The sequence below is a fragment of the Mus caroli genome, chromosome 5, assembly GCF_900094665.2.
Source record: "Mus caroli chromosome 5, CAROLI_EIJ_v1.1, whole genome shotgun sequence".
NCBI lineage: Eukaryota > Metazoa > Chordata > Mammalia > Rodentia > Muridae > Mus > Mus caroli.
In genome coordinates this window covers 113,541,616-113,558,466 of record NC_034574.1, presented here as the reverse complement: position 1 = coordinate 113,558,466, position 16,851 = coordinate 113,541,616, and the positions used below count along the sequence as shown (strand labels likewise).

General features: G+C 50.4%; 2 protein-coding genes across 5 annotated transcripts in view; one reads left to right on the top strand and one right to left on the bottom strand.

Annotated features, from left to right (window-relative positions):
- Iqcd (IQ motif containing D) overlaps positions 1-13,896 on the bottom strand; it is an 18,446-nt gene extending 4,550 nt beyond the window's left edge. The window contains exons 1-3 of one of the 2 annotated variants that reach the window (XM_021163280.2): positions 13,793-13,896; positions 1,962-2,772; positions 267-500 (exon numbers count right to left, since the gene is read on the bottom strand). In XM_021163280.2, coding sequence (XP_021018939.1) covers positions 267-500; positions 1,962-2,681 — 954 coding nt within the window. In that variant the 5' untranslated portion in view covers positions 2,682-2,772; positions 13,793-13,896. The remainder of the gene's footprint in view (positions 1-266; positions 501-1,961; positions 2,773-13,792) is intronic. The other variant, XM_021163281.2, reaches the window with a different exon arrangement.
- Positions 13,897-14,230: 334 nt separating this feature from the next.
- Tpcn1 (two pore segment channel 1) overlaps positions 14,231-16,851 on the top strand; it is a 57,145-nt gene continuing 54,524 nt past the window's right edge. For 2 of the 3 annotated variants that reach the window (XM_021162094.1, XM_021162092.1), the window contains exon 1: positions 14,231-14,376. The gene's annotated coding sequence lies outside the window, so the exon portion shown is untranslated. Of the gene's footprint in view, positions 14,392-16,851 lie in introns of all 3 variants that reach the window. The other variant, XM_021162095.1, reaches the window with a different exon arrangement.

The following is a 16,851-nucleotide window of genomic DNA, read 5'->3' as shown; positions in this document are numbered from 1 at the left end:
AAAAAAAAAAAAAAAAAAAAAAAAAAAAAAAGAAGGGGCCATCATCCTTTCGGGCTCAGGGGAGTCCAGGGACTTTTGGGAGGTCACTGAGCTTTAGTGCCCTAATCCTGGGATAGGGATTTGAGCTCCTTGCTCCCAACTCTTGGTTTGGCTGCTTCCCCTTCCCGCCTCCCAGGAGATCCCACCTATCCTGGGCTTTCGCACCACTGGGCCAGCCCTGCTGCCCCCACCCCCACCCCCACTGTACCCCTGAGACCTCAGGGCACCTTCCTTAGCGCCTGCTCTGCCTCCCGGTTCTCCATGACCAGGTTGTGGTACTGTGCCCGAAGTGCCAGGATGTCTTGCTGCGTCTTGGCCAGCCTGACCTGGGAGGCCCGGAAATCCACCTTCTGCTGCTTCTCGGCCTCCTGCTTCGTGCGGAGGAGGCTGTTCTCCGAAAACTTGAACACCTGGTGCAGATGGTTCTTCAGCTCCTGGATCACAAAGTTCTCCTTCTCCACCTAGGCCAGGACGGATGAGGACAGGGCCCTATTTAATAGCCACGCAGTCCTCCCGCCCCCAAGGTTCCAAACCAGACTGGCTTATGCTTCTCTCCAGCCTGGGACCACATGCTCCCCTCCCCTAGGAAAGGGGTTGGCCAAGGCCTACAGGCCAAATCCAGCCAGCCATAGCTGTCAATCAAGTATTATTGGGACACAGCCCTTCAGTCCTGATACTGTCCATGGCTGCTTCCACACTAACAGCAGAGACATGTTGAGACTGTTAGCCCACTGAGCCCAGTGTGTGGGATGTGTGACCCTTTGGAGATGGGATACGGAGCCAGAAAGAAAGCTGGCAAGTGTGTGCAGGACGACAGTAGCCATGGACGACCCACAGCTGCCAAGATGCAACAGATCTGAGACTCATTCTAATGCACTCTCAAGGAAAATCTGGGTGGGGGATGGGGCTGGTTGGAATGCACGTACAGGTGCACTTTAAGCTGCCTGCAGAAGCTTTGGATGTCACAGCTCTGTGTTCACAGCTATAGAGTGGCCTGCATGTGTGCATGTGTGTGCTTGTGTGTACAGCCTCAACTGTCATCCACCTCTCTCTTTGGCCTGGAGCTTGTTGGCTATGCTAGGCCGGTGGGCCATTGACTCCCAGGGGTCCTCCTGTCCCTGCCTGCCCAATCTCAGGGGACAGAGTGGCTCTGGAGCCCACACTCAGATCCCCTGGCTTGCACAGAAGGCTTTGTCTTCACGGAGCCATGCCCGGCCCTGTGCGCGTGAATGCAGGTGCCTGTGGTGTCCAGCAGAGGGCGTGAGATTCCCCGGGAGAGCTGGAGTTACCGGTGTTTGCAAGCTGCTGGCCATAGGGCCTGGGAACTGACCTCTGTTGCTCTGTAAGAGCAACGTGTATTGGGAGTGGTGGCACACACCTTTAATCCCAACACTTGGGAGGCACAGGGAGGTGAGACTCTATGGCGTTCCAGGCCAGTCAAGGCCATAGAATGAGACCCTGACTCCAACAGACAAAAGCCTGCACTTTTAACCTCTGAGCCATCTCTCCAACTCCTCCCCCACGTGTCTGGTGTCTATCTTACCAGAGACAAAGGACCCACTTAGCCGGTGACACAGACACTTTGCCAACCCCTGGCTGGGAAGGTCTGCCTTGCTTGTCTGACTCAACTCCGATTTCTGTGTCCTCCTTGTCTTAGTGGTGCTGTCCCTAGTCCTTCTGGCCAGGATTTAGTTCTCTTGCATCATCCCTTGATATCACCCTGCCCTTGTCCTTCCTTGAGCTCCGGAGGTTGGGCTTTACCTACAGACAGACCTCCTAGGAAAATGCTCAGAATAATGTCTGAGGATTAAATGAAGGGAAAGAGCTATTGGAACCCATGAGAGAAGAGCCAAGTCCCAGAGGGTTGGCCCGTTCGAGTGCGGTTTCTCCCCTAACTTGGGGGATGCCTTAGGGAGGTGTACCTCTGACTCCTTGTTCTTCAGCACGTTGGCCAGCTCAGCCTGGAGGCCATCAATGACCTCCTGGTTCCTCTCGCTCCTTCGGCTGATGTCCTGTATGAATTGGTTCTTCTCCCTGACTTCCATGGGGCTGGTGAGTAGCTTCTCAAAGAGGAAACCTCGAAGCTCCACCAGGCCATCGAGGAGGCATTGGGCCCCCGGGCTTCTGCCTGGCGCCTGTACCTGTAACAGCCTGGTGAACTGAGGCTCGCCCAGCACGAGCCTCAGGACAGTCTTGGTGGAGTCTCGGAACTGGTGCGCCAGCGACAGCAGGTTCACCTTGTGCAGCTCTAGGGACAGTAGGCGTTCCTGGTTCCTAGTTTCCTCGGCTTCTTCCTCTTCCTCCAGCTTCTTGTGTCTCCTCTGCAGGATGCTGGCCCTCTCCACCAGGGTCTGGCCAATGTCCAAGTGCTCTCTTAGGGCTCTCACGAAATCCTCAGGCAGCGTGTCCTCCAGAGCCTCTGGGTGGGACTCCATGTAGGACATCAGGGTTATCAGCTCTATCTTGTGTATGGCCTCATCCAAGACTGACATGATCCTCTTGGCCTCGATGGTGTTGAGCTTGGATTTGGATGGGACTAAGGTCTTCATCGGCTCTGCTGGGACTAGACCTGTCCTCAGTGGGATTCTTTGGACGGCCAGTCTGTGGTAGGAAGGGGGTATGCTGGCCTGGTCCAAGGCCATCTCTGGAGAGGCTGCCTTTGCCTCGGTATAATCTGGTACTGAGGCAGCCGCCAACTCAAGGCTCTCCTGGATTTCACAGCCTCCAGTAACCCTGCAGAGGAAGGGGTGGCTGTGAGGTACATCGCCATTGGCCATGATGGCCACTGTACAGAACCTCAAAGCTACTTTTAGCTCTTTTGTCTTCAAGGTTTGGTTTGGAGATATGGCCCCTTATAGCCGAGGCTGTCCCTTCCTCCCGATCTGAGGGCTACAGTTATAGGCGTGTACCACCCTGGCAAGCTTATCTTTTGGCTTCGTGATGGTGCTTGAGCCAGCGGGGGTCAGGGTAGGAGGCCTGAGGGTGGAAGGCAGTTGCAGGCACATCTATCAGGCAAAAAGCAGCCTCTGTTCTGGGGACCAACCTCCAAGGGTTACCCAAGAGGCAGAAACAGAGAGAGGACAGCTTCAGGCAGCTGAGGTCACCCAGCAGCCCCAGCAGTACTGCAAGATCAGAGTGCAAACGCTGTCTGATCAGAGAGTGGAAATGTCCTAGCCCCGACTTGCATTTCCCCCCTACCCCACGTTGATGCTAAACCAGCAGGAAACCAATTCAAGAGCCTGGGCCACTGGTGTACCACATCAGCAGGCCAGGATGTGGAGGAGTCCGGGGCAAGGAGCAGGACATGCTGAACATTAGGTCGGGACAGGGACAGAACAGGATGGGCCACAGAATAGGAGCGGACACTGACACAGGAGGACAGGTCACACAGAGTAGGACAGGATAGGACAGGACATGGACAGAGCTGAACAGGGGCAAGGCCAACCAGGGTGGGTGACTGTGCACCAGCACACACCAGGAGCGTCTGTGATCAGGTATGCATAGTGTGTGCATGTGTGTACATGTGCATGTATGCACTTCTACATATTATATGTCCCCATGCAGGCCAGATATCACTATCAGGTGTCTTTCTTCATCTGTCTCCTTACTTTTTGAGACAGGGTCTCTCGCTAAACTGGAACCTCACCAGCTTGGGCAGGCTGGCCGCCAGCAGGCCAGTGGGCTCACCTCCCCAAGGCTGAGATTACAAACTCTTGCCAACGTCCTTGGCTTTTCGTGTGAGCTCTGGGGATGGAACTCAGCTCACCATGCTTGTGTGGCAGGTACCTTCCCAAGGCAGCCATCACCCGTAATCCCGGCCGGGCGAGTTTTTTTGGGTATTGATTTGAAAACTGGGGCAGAGTTGTAACAATAACTTCAAAATTCAGAATACAGAAAGTTTCAGGGGATGTGGTATCTGCTAAGACCAGCACCCAGGAGGCACAGGCAGGGTGATGGCTGAGAGTTCAAGGCCTGCCTAAGTATATTTTCAAAAACTCCAAAAGTAAGTAAGTAAATAAGTGAATAAAGTTAAGCCAGGCAACTGGTGGCGCATGCCTTTGATCCCAGCACTTGGGAGGCAAGACAGGTGGATCTCTTGAATTCCAGGCCAGCCTGCTCTACAGAGTGAGTTCTAGGACAGCCAGCGCTACATCGAGAAACCCTGTCTCAAAATAAACAAACAAAATAATTATTCACCAGGTGCTGTGGGGCTGGCTAGTAATGCCAACACATGGAAAAAAAGACAAGAAAGAAAAGAAGGGAGGGAGGGAGGAGGCTAATCCATTTTCCTGAAAATCAAATCAAGTCCTGAACTAGAGGTTCTCAGCACGTGGGTCAAGACCCACCCCCCGTGAATGGGTTGCATATCAGATATCTTGCATATCAAGATAGTTACATTGCAGTTATGAGGTAGCAGTGAAATAATTTTATGGCTGCTGATCACCAGCACATGAGAAACTGTGTTAAAGGGTCACGGCTCTGTTCTGAAACAGAAAGGGCATCAGGGTAACATCTGGGATGTCACTAAATCCAAGGTTTGGCTAACAGAACTGTATGGATAGTGACTTACATATTTGTTTCTCTGTTTGAGACAGAGTCTCATGTAGCCCAGGCTGGCCCGGGACTTGTTGTGTAGCAACTCCTGCCTCCATCCCCAAAGCCTGAGGATTGCAGGCGTGTGTGTGTGTGTGTGTGTGTGTGTGTGTGTGTGTGTGTGTGTGTGTGTGTGTGTGTGTGTGTGTGTGTGTGTGTGTGTGTGTGTGTGTGTGTGTGTGTGTGTGTGGGTGTGTGTGTGTGTGTGGTCATTGGTTACCCCGGGCTGGCAATGTTACTTTCTTAGTTCTGACCTATAAAGTAACATCAGGGGACGCTTTCGGAAGAATGCAGAGAATATATATACAATATATAATATATATCCACAATTGTTACGAAGTAAAAGATTTGTCTTGAACTCAATGGAGACATCAGAAATTGTTGCCAAATTCTTTGGCAAGCTGAGCAGAGGGTCACACACCTTTAATCCTGGCACTCAAGAGCAGAGGCAGGCGGATCTCTGAGGTCGAGGCCACCTTGGTCTGCAGAGTGAGTTCCAGGACAGCCAAGGCTACACAGAGAAACCCTAACTCTAAAGAAAAGACTTAAAACTTTGGTTGCACAGTGGCTGGATCGCAGTCCTTGCTGGGAGAACTAAGTCTGGTTGGGGGGCCTGGGCTCTCTTTACTGTAAGGCAAGACTCCTTAGGTTTGAGCACAAGGCTCAGACATGATACGTCTTCAACAGACAGCTAATATTACATTATAGGTCCAGGGAAGCCGAAGTGTGAGCCTGGGACATCATGGTGTCCTGTACGAATGCCAGCCACAGCCAAGTACCTACCTCTGTGCTCAGCCTGCCCCCTCTGCATGCCCCTTGCCTTACTAACTGGCTCTGACATCCCCACACAGACCTCATTAACTGGTCACTATCTTTCCCTTCTCCAAAGAAGCAGGGTCTGCCAACACCAGCAGGGGCCCATCAGGGTGTGTTACACACTTCTGTGACTTAGGGAAGCCTGGAGAGAGTATTTGGAGGAGATTGGGGGAGGGCAGAGGACTCGCTCTCAGACCTTAGGCTCCTCAACCTCAGACTTGGACTTCGGACTCCTTGAAGTCTTAAGCTGCCAGCACCGGAGAAGACAATGGCACGGATGTCTCTGTCTGTGGAGGTCTGTGTCCTCAGGCACCAAGGTTTCCCTCAGGCAGCAGCCTCTCCCTGTCATAGATGCTCGTGGTTTGTGTAAAACCCCATGGGTGTGTTAAAGCGTGGGTTCCCAGCCCACAGAGCTATACAGGGGTGGTGGGACATTTCTTTTTTTTTTTTTTAAAGATTTATTTATTTATTATATGTAAGTACACTGTAGCTGTCTTCAGACACTCCAGAAGAGGGGGCCAGATCTCATTACGGATGGTTGTGAGCCACCATGTGGTTGCTGGGATTTGAACTCTGGACATTCGGAAGAGCAGTCGGGTGCTCTTACCCACTGAGCCATCTCACCAGCCCAGGACATTTCTTTAAGTGCTGGGGTCTGGTGGGGATTTCCTTTTGTGGCGGGGGGGGGGGGGGGGGGGGGGGTGTCTGTTGAGACCTCGGGGGCTTCATCATGGTGAGAAAGCTGAAGGACACTGCAGTCTTGGTGGACCTGTCTGTCAAATAGTCCTGTCCACTTTCTCCAGGGAGTAGGGACTCTGGCTGAGGGGAAACCACAGGGTTGGGGAATGCCAAGCTCCGTGCTCCTTCTTGAAGTCTCTCTTAATCCAGCCCCCCAAATTGTGTGTGTGTGTGTGTGTGTGTGTGTGTACGCGCGCGCGCGTACACACACACTCCTTGGCTGCTGTCTGAGCTCTGAAGCCTGGTTGGTCAGCGTTGCTTTCATTGCTGCACCCATTGCTTTCATTGTTTCTGTTGTTTGCCATGAGAGAGGCTCAACTGATCACCTTTGCAATCAAAGAGCCTAGGCCACAGACACAAAGCAGTAACTAAGTATCTAACGCATCTATGGTCAGAGGAGAGGGGTGCCAGGTCTGCTGTGAAGGATGGGAGGCTCCTTGGCCAATCAAAACTCACCCAGAGCCAGACCTTCTTAAAGGCTGAAGACCCAGCCCGAGGTGGCACCATCTTGCTTCCCTGGGAGACTCTCATTCCCTCTTCCTTGCTCTCTCATCCCACAGTGAACTCCCTAGGGGCCTTTTCCTGACTATAAAGTGTCATGGGCAGCTTCGGTGCCTCTCCTCAGCCCCTCAGATGAAGGAACCCTTGCCCCGCCCCGAGGCCACAGGATGAAGACAGGAAGTGTTGGATGGACAGACGGACGGACAGACAGAAGGGCTCACTTTTCCACATTGTTCTCGGAGTTCTCCCAGGCATCAGTCAAAACTCCCAGAATTCTCCAGGAGATGGAGGCTGGGAGCTCAGAGCCACGGGGGAATGCTTCCAATTTGCTTTCAGCCAAGTTGCCTCGTTTGCTTTAAAGGGCAAGCTTGTTTTCTTTGATTACCAAGACGCCCATCAGCTCCTGACAGCTTATTTGGGTGAACAGCCAGGGTGGGGGAATGGGAGAAGGGGCCGATGTGGAGAGAGGGGGTAGATGATGACGCCAGCAAAAATGACCCAAGAATCAGCTCCTTGAATTCTAATATGATGGCTCCCTGTCTTTTAAGATGCCACCAACCTTCATATTGAAATCGTTGCCAACCCAGCCTCCCTTTGTAAGATTCCTGCCCAGAGAGTGAAGCAGGGCTCCTGCTGGACTGTGACCTTAATTGTCATGAATTCTATTGATTCATCTTTATCATGCAAATATGCCTTCACTTCATTCAGATAGGCATAGGCCTCTTGGATATTTATTACTGCGCTCATATTTTGAAAAAAAAAATGTTTTCAACTAACAGAGCCCCTCAAATACTTGGAGAGAAGCTGGAAGAAGAAACCCCATCACCTGTGACTATGGGAAGGTCAGGTAGAGAGAGAAGGTCTTAGTTTAAGATTTTTTTTTTTTTTGTAATACTGGCCAGTGTTAGAACTTACCTATGTGCCCAACTGTTCTAAATACATAAGTGATCCCAGCTCTTGAAGAGGGGGGCGCAGGATGAGAAAAGTTCAAGACCACCCTTGGCTACACAGTGAGTTGAAGGCTATCCTGGGCTACACAATGAGCTGCAAGCCATCCCAGGCTATATAGGGAAACTCTGTCTCAAACAAAATAAAAATCAAGAAGTACTCTCTGAGCTGGGCATGGTGGCACACGCCTTTAATCCCAGCACTGGGGAGGCAGAGGCAGGTGGATTTCTGAGTTCGAGGCCAGCCTGGTCTACAGAGTGAGTTCCAGGACAGCCAGGGCTATACAGAGAAACCCTGTCTCGAAAAACAAAAACAAAAAAAAACAAAACAAAACAAAAAAACCTCTCTGTTTTGTTTTTTGTTTGTTTTTCAGGCAGAGTTTCTCCGTGTAGCCCTGGCTGTCCCAAAACTCACCCTGTAAACCAGACTGGCCTTGAGAGATCATAGAGAGGTCAGTCTGTGTCTGCCTTCTGAGAGCTGGGCTCAAAGGTGGGCATCGCACTGCTGAGCTAAGGAGTACTTCCTAAGGATGAGTGCTTTCCGTCCTTATAACCCTGCAAGGTCATGGTTATTTTCTCTGATTCACAGATAAGAAGAGGGAACTGAGAGAGAGGTGCAGGAGTCCAGTTAATCATGCTGAATGCATCCATTCATGCTCAGTGGTTAAAGATGCTGCTTACCAACACGGAGGACCCGAGTTTGAGGAAACCAACTCCTGAAAATCCTTCTTGACCTCCATACTTGTGCCATGGCATGCCAGCACACACACACACACACACACACATACACACAGGCACACACAATGCTACTCCTACTCCTGCTGACTTTATCTTAAGCCGCTATCACATAGTAGGTGCTCAGTAAACACTTGGCTGTCAGTAGATGAGGAGACTGTGGCCCTGCCTCCCTGTCATTTCCTGCAGGACTGTGGGGAATTGCAGGCTGGTCTCCAGTCGAGCTGAGGTCTGAACCCCGATGGTCATAATTCACCTACATGACAAGGTAGGCGTTCCCTCATGCTCCTGGAACTCCAGCCCCTGCCTAAGGTACCACCTCCCACAGCCCTCACAAGAGAAGCATGGTCAGTTGTCACATAAGCAATGGCCCAAGCTTCTGACCTTCAGGCTAAACTCCTCCCCAGTTACCTAGCAACAGTGAAGACCATAAAAAGGGTGCTCAGCCCGCCCGTCTTCTCACCTCTCTCTTCTCTCATTTCTCTCTCCTCTTCCCTTTCTCTCTGTCTTCTCCTCTCTCCTCTCTCTCTCTCTCTCTCTCTCTCTCTCTCTCTCTCTCTCTCTCTCTCTCCCCCTCTTCTCTCTTTCCCCTGCATTTCTATAATAAAGCTCTTAAACCATAGAGTCTCTGCTCTGCTCCATCAAGTTCCACTGCGCACTCTGGTCAGTGTTGGGAACTTCTTCCCTCTTCCCTGTCTTCCACAACCCTGGTGGCAAAGTAGCTCCGGGGGAGTTCCCAGGCAGGGCTGCCCCTTGGCCACCCCCTGAAGAGTGGGATAGAGGAATGCCCACCCAGGGATGAGTGGATAGGGTAGGTAGCAGCCCTCCCACGCCTGACTGACCAGAGAATAGGGAAACTCTGGCGGGGTGTGGGCATCTTTTTCCTATCCCACTTCTCCCCCGGCAACTCCCCAGGGCCTCCCTTTTTATTTTGTTCCCAACACAGGTTGATGCAGACGCAGTAATGAGATCACAAGCCAGATTGTAACCTCCATGAGAGCCAGCCAACGTGTCATTGGGTGTCTTAGTTAGGGCTTCCTGTTGCTGTGAAGAGACGCCATGACCAAGGCAATTCTTACTTAGGAAAACATTTCATTGGTGCTGGCTTACAGTTCACAGAGTTTCAGCCTATTATCATCATGGTGGGAAGCCTGGCAATGTGGTAGGTAGAGTTCTCTATCTTGATCCACAGGCAGCAAGATGGGGTGCTCTGTACCACACTGGTAAACCTTGAGCATATATATATATATATATATATATATATATATATATATATCCTCAAAGCCCCGCCTCCACAGCGACGCGCTTCCTCTAACAAACCCACACCTCCTCCAATAAAACCATACCTCCTAGCGCCATTCCTTATGATCGAACATTCAAACACACGAGTCTCTAGGAGTCATAGCTAGTCAAACCACCACATTTGGGTTGGTTTTTTTGTTTGCTAGGCAGAATCTCACTGTATTGACCATGAGATTCCCAACCTTTGCCTCCAAAGTAGCTGGAAACTACATTGTGTGGATTATATTTGGTTTCTGGAGGCCCCCTGGGACAGGCTTGTGGCAATGGTGCTGAAAGTGTCAAGAGAGAGGGTCTCGGCTGTGGCCAGGGGCTGCAGAGTTTCAGAGACAGGTAGGTGGCGGTAGGTAGCAACTGGGGATAGGTGCTCACATTGCTGCTTGCAGTGGTAAACAACCTTCTGCAGCTTGGAACAGACCTGGGTGAGGTCACCTGCACTTTTACAAGTCCCAAAGTGAAAAAGAGGAAGCCAGGGAGGGGCTCGCTATATAGTAACTGAGTTCACTTGGAGCCCAGTCCCTGTGACTCCCACACAGTCACATGAGTTTTTGTGATCTGATCACCCTCTCCAGGCTTTGGCTGCCCTTCTGTAAAATGGGGACAGACAGGGGACTTTACAGTACTCTCATATAAATGCAATACTACCAAATATGTCCAGCTTTTATGACTAATGCAAAAATGACAGGTAGGAGCTGAGAAGATGGCTCAGTGGTTAAAAGCACCTGCTGCTCTTGTCGGATCAAGGTTTGGCTCTCAGAACTCACATGGAGCAACCATTTGTCGCTCTAGTTTCAGGAGATTCAGTGCCCTCTTCTGGCTGATGGTAGTACTGCAAAATATGACACATTGCATGCAGGCAGGCAAAACATTCATACGCATTAAATAAAAAAAATCAAAAGAAAGAAAGAAGTCCCAAAGTACGACTATGGTATATCATTCTGCAGACTGAACAGAATAGGAGCAGAGGCAGGAGGATGCTGGGGATGTTGGCTTCCAACCTAGATGAGAAACTCCGGGGTTCAGAGGAACACACTCAGAGCTACAGAGGACACTTAATCCCTCTTCTGGTTTCTGTGTCAGATGCTTTGAATTCCTTTCTTGATCAAAGCATGCTTTAGAAATGTGCATTTCTGTTTGTACATGACCGTACAGTGGATTATTTTGGTTGTTTCAGAAACAAGGAAGGGCTGATAGTGACACATCTGCTTAGCATGTGTGAGTTCCTGAGTTCCATTATAGCATTAAGGCATGCACCTACACACATGCATACACATATACATGCACGTACATACACACATATAATCATATGGATACACATATACATGCATACACACATGCACACACACATACATACACTTTTTTTTTTTTTTTTTTTTTTTTTGGTTTTTCAAGACAAGGTTTCTCTGTGTAGCCCTGGCTGTCCTGGAACTCACTCTGTAGACCAGGCTGGCCTCGAACTCAGAAATCTGCCTGCCTCTGCCTTCCAAGTGCTGGGATTAAAGGCGTGTGCCACCACTGCCCAGCATACATACACATATAATCACATGAATACACATATACATGCATATACACATGCACACACATACACATGCATGCACATATATATGCATGTATACACACATGCATGCATAAGTGAACAAGCATGCACACACATGAACATGCACATGCATCCACATGCACACAATACACACATATATGCACATCCTTATACACACATCCACATGCATATGCATACATACATATCGTGCACACACACATACACACATGAATACATATGCACAACACATACACACACATACACACAGGAAGTAAATAAAACAGAACTTAAAATGCAGGCTAGAGAAATGGCTTTGTCAGTAAAATGCTTGAATCTGAAGCTCCTTCACACCCATGTAAAAGCCAGGTGTGACACACAGAATAAGAAAATAAACTCTTCATCTTTAAAAGATATTAATTACCAGAGTATAAGATATCAACATAATTAATAATAGAGGAAGCACAGACTTCGTATTTGCCTGGTGTTTGGTGCAGTGTGAGCCTGCGTTATTCTTTCAATAATTAAGCCTGCACTGAGACTAGAAGAGGAGATGCATTTCTTTGTCCATTAAAAGGAAAAAGTTTCCTGCATTTGAGAGCATTTAGGTTAAAATATTTTCATTGGCTACAGGATCTAGCCCGTTGCTATAATAAAAGCTGAAGTTCAGAGATACTTTACCCTGATACTCTGTTTCAAATGTTCTTGATTTTTAATCACTTTTAATTCCAAGAACTCTCACTAGGACCTCAAAGAAAAAGTGTGTGTGTGTGTGTGTTTGTGTGTGCGCGCGCGCGCGCGCTCGCATGCATGATGTTCATATGAGTGCAGGTGTCTTTTGGGCCAGTAGAGGGCGCCGGATCACCTGGAAGTCGAGTTACAGGCAGTTGTGACTCATGAACGCTAGGAACTGAGGGCCCTCTACAAAAACAGTGTAATGTCTAAATGTCTAAGCTATCTTTCCAGCCCTCCCTCCTTCCATTTTAGACAGGATTTCATGCAACTCAGACTGCCTTCACTAATCATACTGTTATGGTTTATATATGCCCGGCCCAGGGAGTGGCACTTTTAGAAGGCCCTGTTGGAGTAGGTGTGGCCTTGCTGGAGTGGGTGTGGCCCTGTTGGAGTGGGTGTGGCCTTGTTGGAGTAGGTGCATCACTGTGGGTGTGGGCTTTAAGACCTTCATCCTAAACTGGGCATGGTGGCACACACCTTTAATCCTAGCAGAGGCAGAGGCAGGCAGATTTCTGAGTTGGAGGCCAGCCTGGTCTACAAAGTGAGTTCCAGGACAGCCAGGGCTATACAGAGAAACCCTGTCCCCAAAAACAAAAACAAACAAACAAAAGACCTTCATCCCAGCTGCCTGGAAGTCAGTCTTCTCCTAGCAGTCTTCAGATGAAGATGTAGAACTCTCAGCTCCTCCTGCACCATGCCTGCCTGGATGCTGCCATACTCCCACCTTGATGATAATGGACTGAACCTCTGAACCTGTGAGCCAGCCCCAAATAAATGTTGTCCTTATAAGAGTTGCCTTGGTCAAGGTATAAAGCGAGCAGTCAAAACCTAACTAAGACACACACTAAGCACTCAATAAGCCCATGTTAAATATGTGAATTATTCGTTGTATGAGCCAAGAGAATGTCCTAGGAAATGTTTAGCCAGAGGGAGTTAGGGTAGAATAAGTCGTGGCGGGGATTACTGCAATTAGCCTGGCTGTCACAGCACACACACATGTTGTGAACATACACTTGTGCACTCACATACAGGTAGGCGCCCACAGATACATATAAAGTAAAAATAAATAAAGCTTTACGTTATTTTAAAAGAGCGTGTATGGCTTTTTGGAAGGACTAGAGTTTAGTCCCCTGCACCTATGACAGGTGGCTCACAACTGCCCACCTGTAATTAATTTCAGCTCCAGAGGATCCAAAACCCTTTGTCTGTATTCACATTCACATATCCCACCAATGCAGACATAGTGATAATAATATTATTAATAATAAAACTTTAACAACAATTAAGGGGGAAAAAACCTAATTAGACCAAGGGTAGTAGCACATGCTTTTAATCCCAGTACTCAAAGGCAAAGACTGGTGGATCTCTGTGAGTCTGAGGCTAGCCAGACTGGTCTACAGAGTGAGTTCGAGACTACATAGTGAGACCCTGTTCCAAAATCAAAACAAACAACAAATCCTTATTTTAAGCATACACTGAAGGGGGTCACGCACCCAGCAAGCTGAGCTCAGAACATAGTGCGGACAGTGGGCACCAAAACAAACCAACCCAACCCATTACTTGAACTAAGTTCGATGTGAACTTCACAAATGGTATCAGTAAGAGATGAGGAGCGGGGCTATGAAATGGCAGGTGGACCAGACAGGAGGCAAGACTATCACAAGAGGATACTTGATGGTGCTTGCAGGAGGCCTAGAGGAGGACGGGATGGAGGTTGGGTAAGGGAGTGAGGACCTGGAGCTGGACAGGATGGCAAGTGGGGCGCGGACGCCTTTGCGGGGGGGGGGGATCACTGTACGGCGTGCCTACTAGGTGCACACAGCCTGCAGCCCGGGGCTTCCCCGCTGTCACTCACCAACTCCTCAAGATGCAAGTTTCTTGGCCCACAGTTAAGCAACTCGGCGGCCCTTATGTTGCTAGGTTACGAGCTACTCTTAGAAGGCGGGACTTTGCGTTTGACTGACCTCCTTTTTCACCATTTAACTTCGAATCGGGTTGCGTTGGCTCCGCCTCCTGAAAGATGGCCAATCAAAATCCCGCCTCTCTGACGTTTCACCAATGGAAAGACGCGGGATTCCTGTTGGTTGCGCGAGTGAGGCGGGGGTGGGGGGGAAGAAAGGGGGTGTTGCTTCCTCGCCCCGCCCTCCCTTTGGGAGGAGGGCTGTGAGAATGCTGAGTGACGTGTAGTCTACCCTGTCAAATTTCATTGCGACCCCTCTGATGGCCAGTAGGCTGTGGCCTAGGGCCGTGGGCGGGGCTTTCGGGGCTGAGTGACAGGAGTCGGCGGATGCGAGGGCTGGCGCAGCTGCCGCTGTGGCAGCGGTGAGGCGGCGGTGGCGGCTGCTGAGGCTCCGCGCTGGGGATATTGGCGGCGGCAGCTGCGGGCTGGGCTACGTTGTGCAGACCCAGTGCACGGTGCGGGATCCCGGGACGGCGCGTGTAAGGATCCGAGGGGTGCGCGATCTTGGCTCGAGGGCAGGGGTCAGGGGTCAGAAGGTGCAGAGAAGGGGCTGGGGCTGAGTGCTCCAGAAGCCCGAGGCGGGGCCCTGGGAGGTGGCCGGCATGCTCTCTCCTTGCGGATCCCCTTCTCTCTGCACCCCTTTTCTTTGGCCTGACTTCCTGGGGCGACCCGGATCGCGATGGGGATCGTGGGGAGCTAGAGCCCCCGAGCGACCCTTCCTCCCTGCTCACCTCCCTGCTGTGTCCTCTTGTGACCTGGCCGGGGACTCCTGCCTGGGTCAGTCTGCCTCAGGGGACAGATCGCAGGATGGCAGCTAGATATCTGATTCCGGGACCTTCTTCCAGGGGTGACCTTACCCCAGGGGTGACTCGCTGGGTCCCCGCTAGAGTGAGAACCGAGGTCTGCCAAAGGGCTGGACCTGAGGAGCTCCGAGTCTGCTGTGTGACCTTGGACAGTTTACTTACCCTCTCTGGGTCCCGTTTCTTTCTCTTTGAAAAGTCATAGGCTCTTCAGGAGGCAGAGGCAGGAGAATGGCAACTTCATAGCTTCAAAGCTCGATAGGGATATCCCTAGCTCAAAAGACAAAAAACAAGAAAGCGGTTCGTGGATTTTCCTTAAGTGGAGTGCAGTTCTAGGAATAGTTGGTGGGGCCGCGCTGAGGTGGGCAGTGCCACCTGCGTTCCATGACTACTTGTGGCTGTTTACTCGGGAGAGGCCATGCTAAGCGGCCTCATGTATCAAGTAGGCGCTAACCAACTGAGGGCAGAGCTGTTGAGTCGGAGCCAGGAGGTTGTTTCCTGTGGGTGGGGTCTACAGCTGTGTACTGTAGATGTTCAGTGGCCTCTCTGGACTCCCTCGAGATCGATCCCAAGTTGTGACTCTGGAAATATTTCTAGACAGTGGGGACAAAGTCACTCCAGGCGAGAGCCATTGAGGTGAGACCAGGTGTGCTAGAATGGAGTCATGCATTCCGCTGTTAAAATGTAAAACCCACTGGGAGGATCTCCCTAGGATGCTAGTGACGAACATTAGAAACCTGTTGTCATGCGTTGGGAGAGCTTCTTGCCTTCCAAGTGAATAGCGAGAACACACTGTTAGAGCCTCCTCCTCATGGCCTCAAAGTACATCCTTGTAATCCCTCTGCTGTGGAGTGTGTTAGAAGTGTGAGCCTACTCTATGCAAGGCACTGGGGGAGGAGAGAGTTAAGCCAAAATGCAAAACACACTGCAGTTCTTTAGGCAGCCAAATGACGGGTATCTTGTGGGAGTTCCTCTTCTGTCTCCCCTTGTTGAGATTTCCAAGCAAAATAAATCCTCAAATCTGGAAAAGGAAAACACAAAACACAAACAAACAACCCCCCCCCCCACTTGTAGGAAGTTTGCCAGGCAGGCTTAGCAGGCTGCTGCAGAAAGTGGTGTTTATCTCTGCTGCCGCCACCACCTCTGTTGAGAGAGACAAGCTGTCTGTGCCTGGTGATGTTCCCATCCATCGTCCCTGGAAAGGGGGCAGGCATTGCCCAGTTGTCCTGTCGAGGGTTGGTTTGGAGGCAGACAGTGTCTGGTGCACTGGCCACAGCTGGAGGCAGCAACCTGCTGCTGTCTCTAAGTTCAAAGGTCCCCAGGCGGTTCTGCTGAGCCCTGCCTTTCTTTTTATCTCAGTAAGCAGAAGCGGGTCTGTATAAACAGCTTCTTGAACAGGCCAGTCCTGAGGGTTTAAACCTGGAGAGAAGGAAGGATGGGGCTTTTGAAAAGGACTCTGATTATAAGTTGTAAAGAATGCCCAAGTGCTTTTTCCTCTTCCAACATCTCCCATAGAGGATCACAAAGGTCATGCAAGAAGAATTCGTGTCGGCCACCAGCAAAGCCAGGGTGATCTTGTGTAGTCCCAAGAGTAATTACTGCTCTCTGAGGACAAGACCTGGTGACTTTAGGAGGCACCACACCTGGTTAGGAATGTAGGCCTGGAGTCAAAGTTTGGCTTTCTGGCTGTGGGCACTCAGGAAAGTTACCTATTGCCTCTGTCCCTACCTGATGAGTAGAAGTTTTTATTTTTGTGTAGCCCTGGCTGTCCTGGAACACACTCTGTAGACCAGGCTGGCCTCTAACTCACAGAGATCCACCTGCCTCTGTCTCTGAGTGCTCAGATTAAAGGCCTGCGCCATCACAACGGACTCTGATTTTCGTTTGTTGAGACTGTCTCTTATAAGTCAGGCTGGCCTTGAGCTCAATATGTAGCCAAGGCTAGCCTTGAACAAGGACCTTCCTGCCTTGGGTCTCCCAAGTGCTGGGATTACAAGCCTGGGTCAGCATACCTGGTCTTACCTTCTTCATAGTTGGTGTGCCTTTATCTCCATAACTCTTATTCCTTCTCTTCTCTTCTCTTCTCTTCTCTTCTCTTCTCTTCTCTTCTCTTCTCTTCTCTTCTCTTCTCTTCTCTTCTCTTCTCTTCTCTCC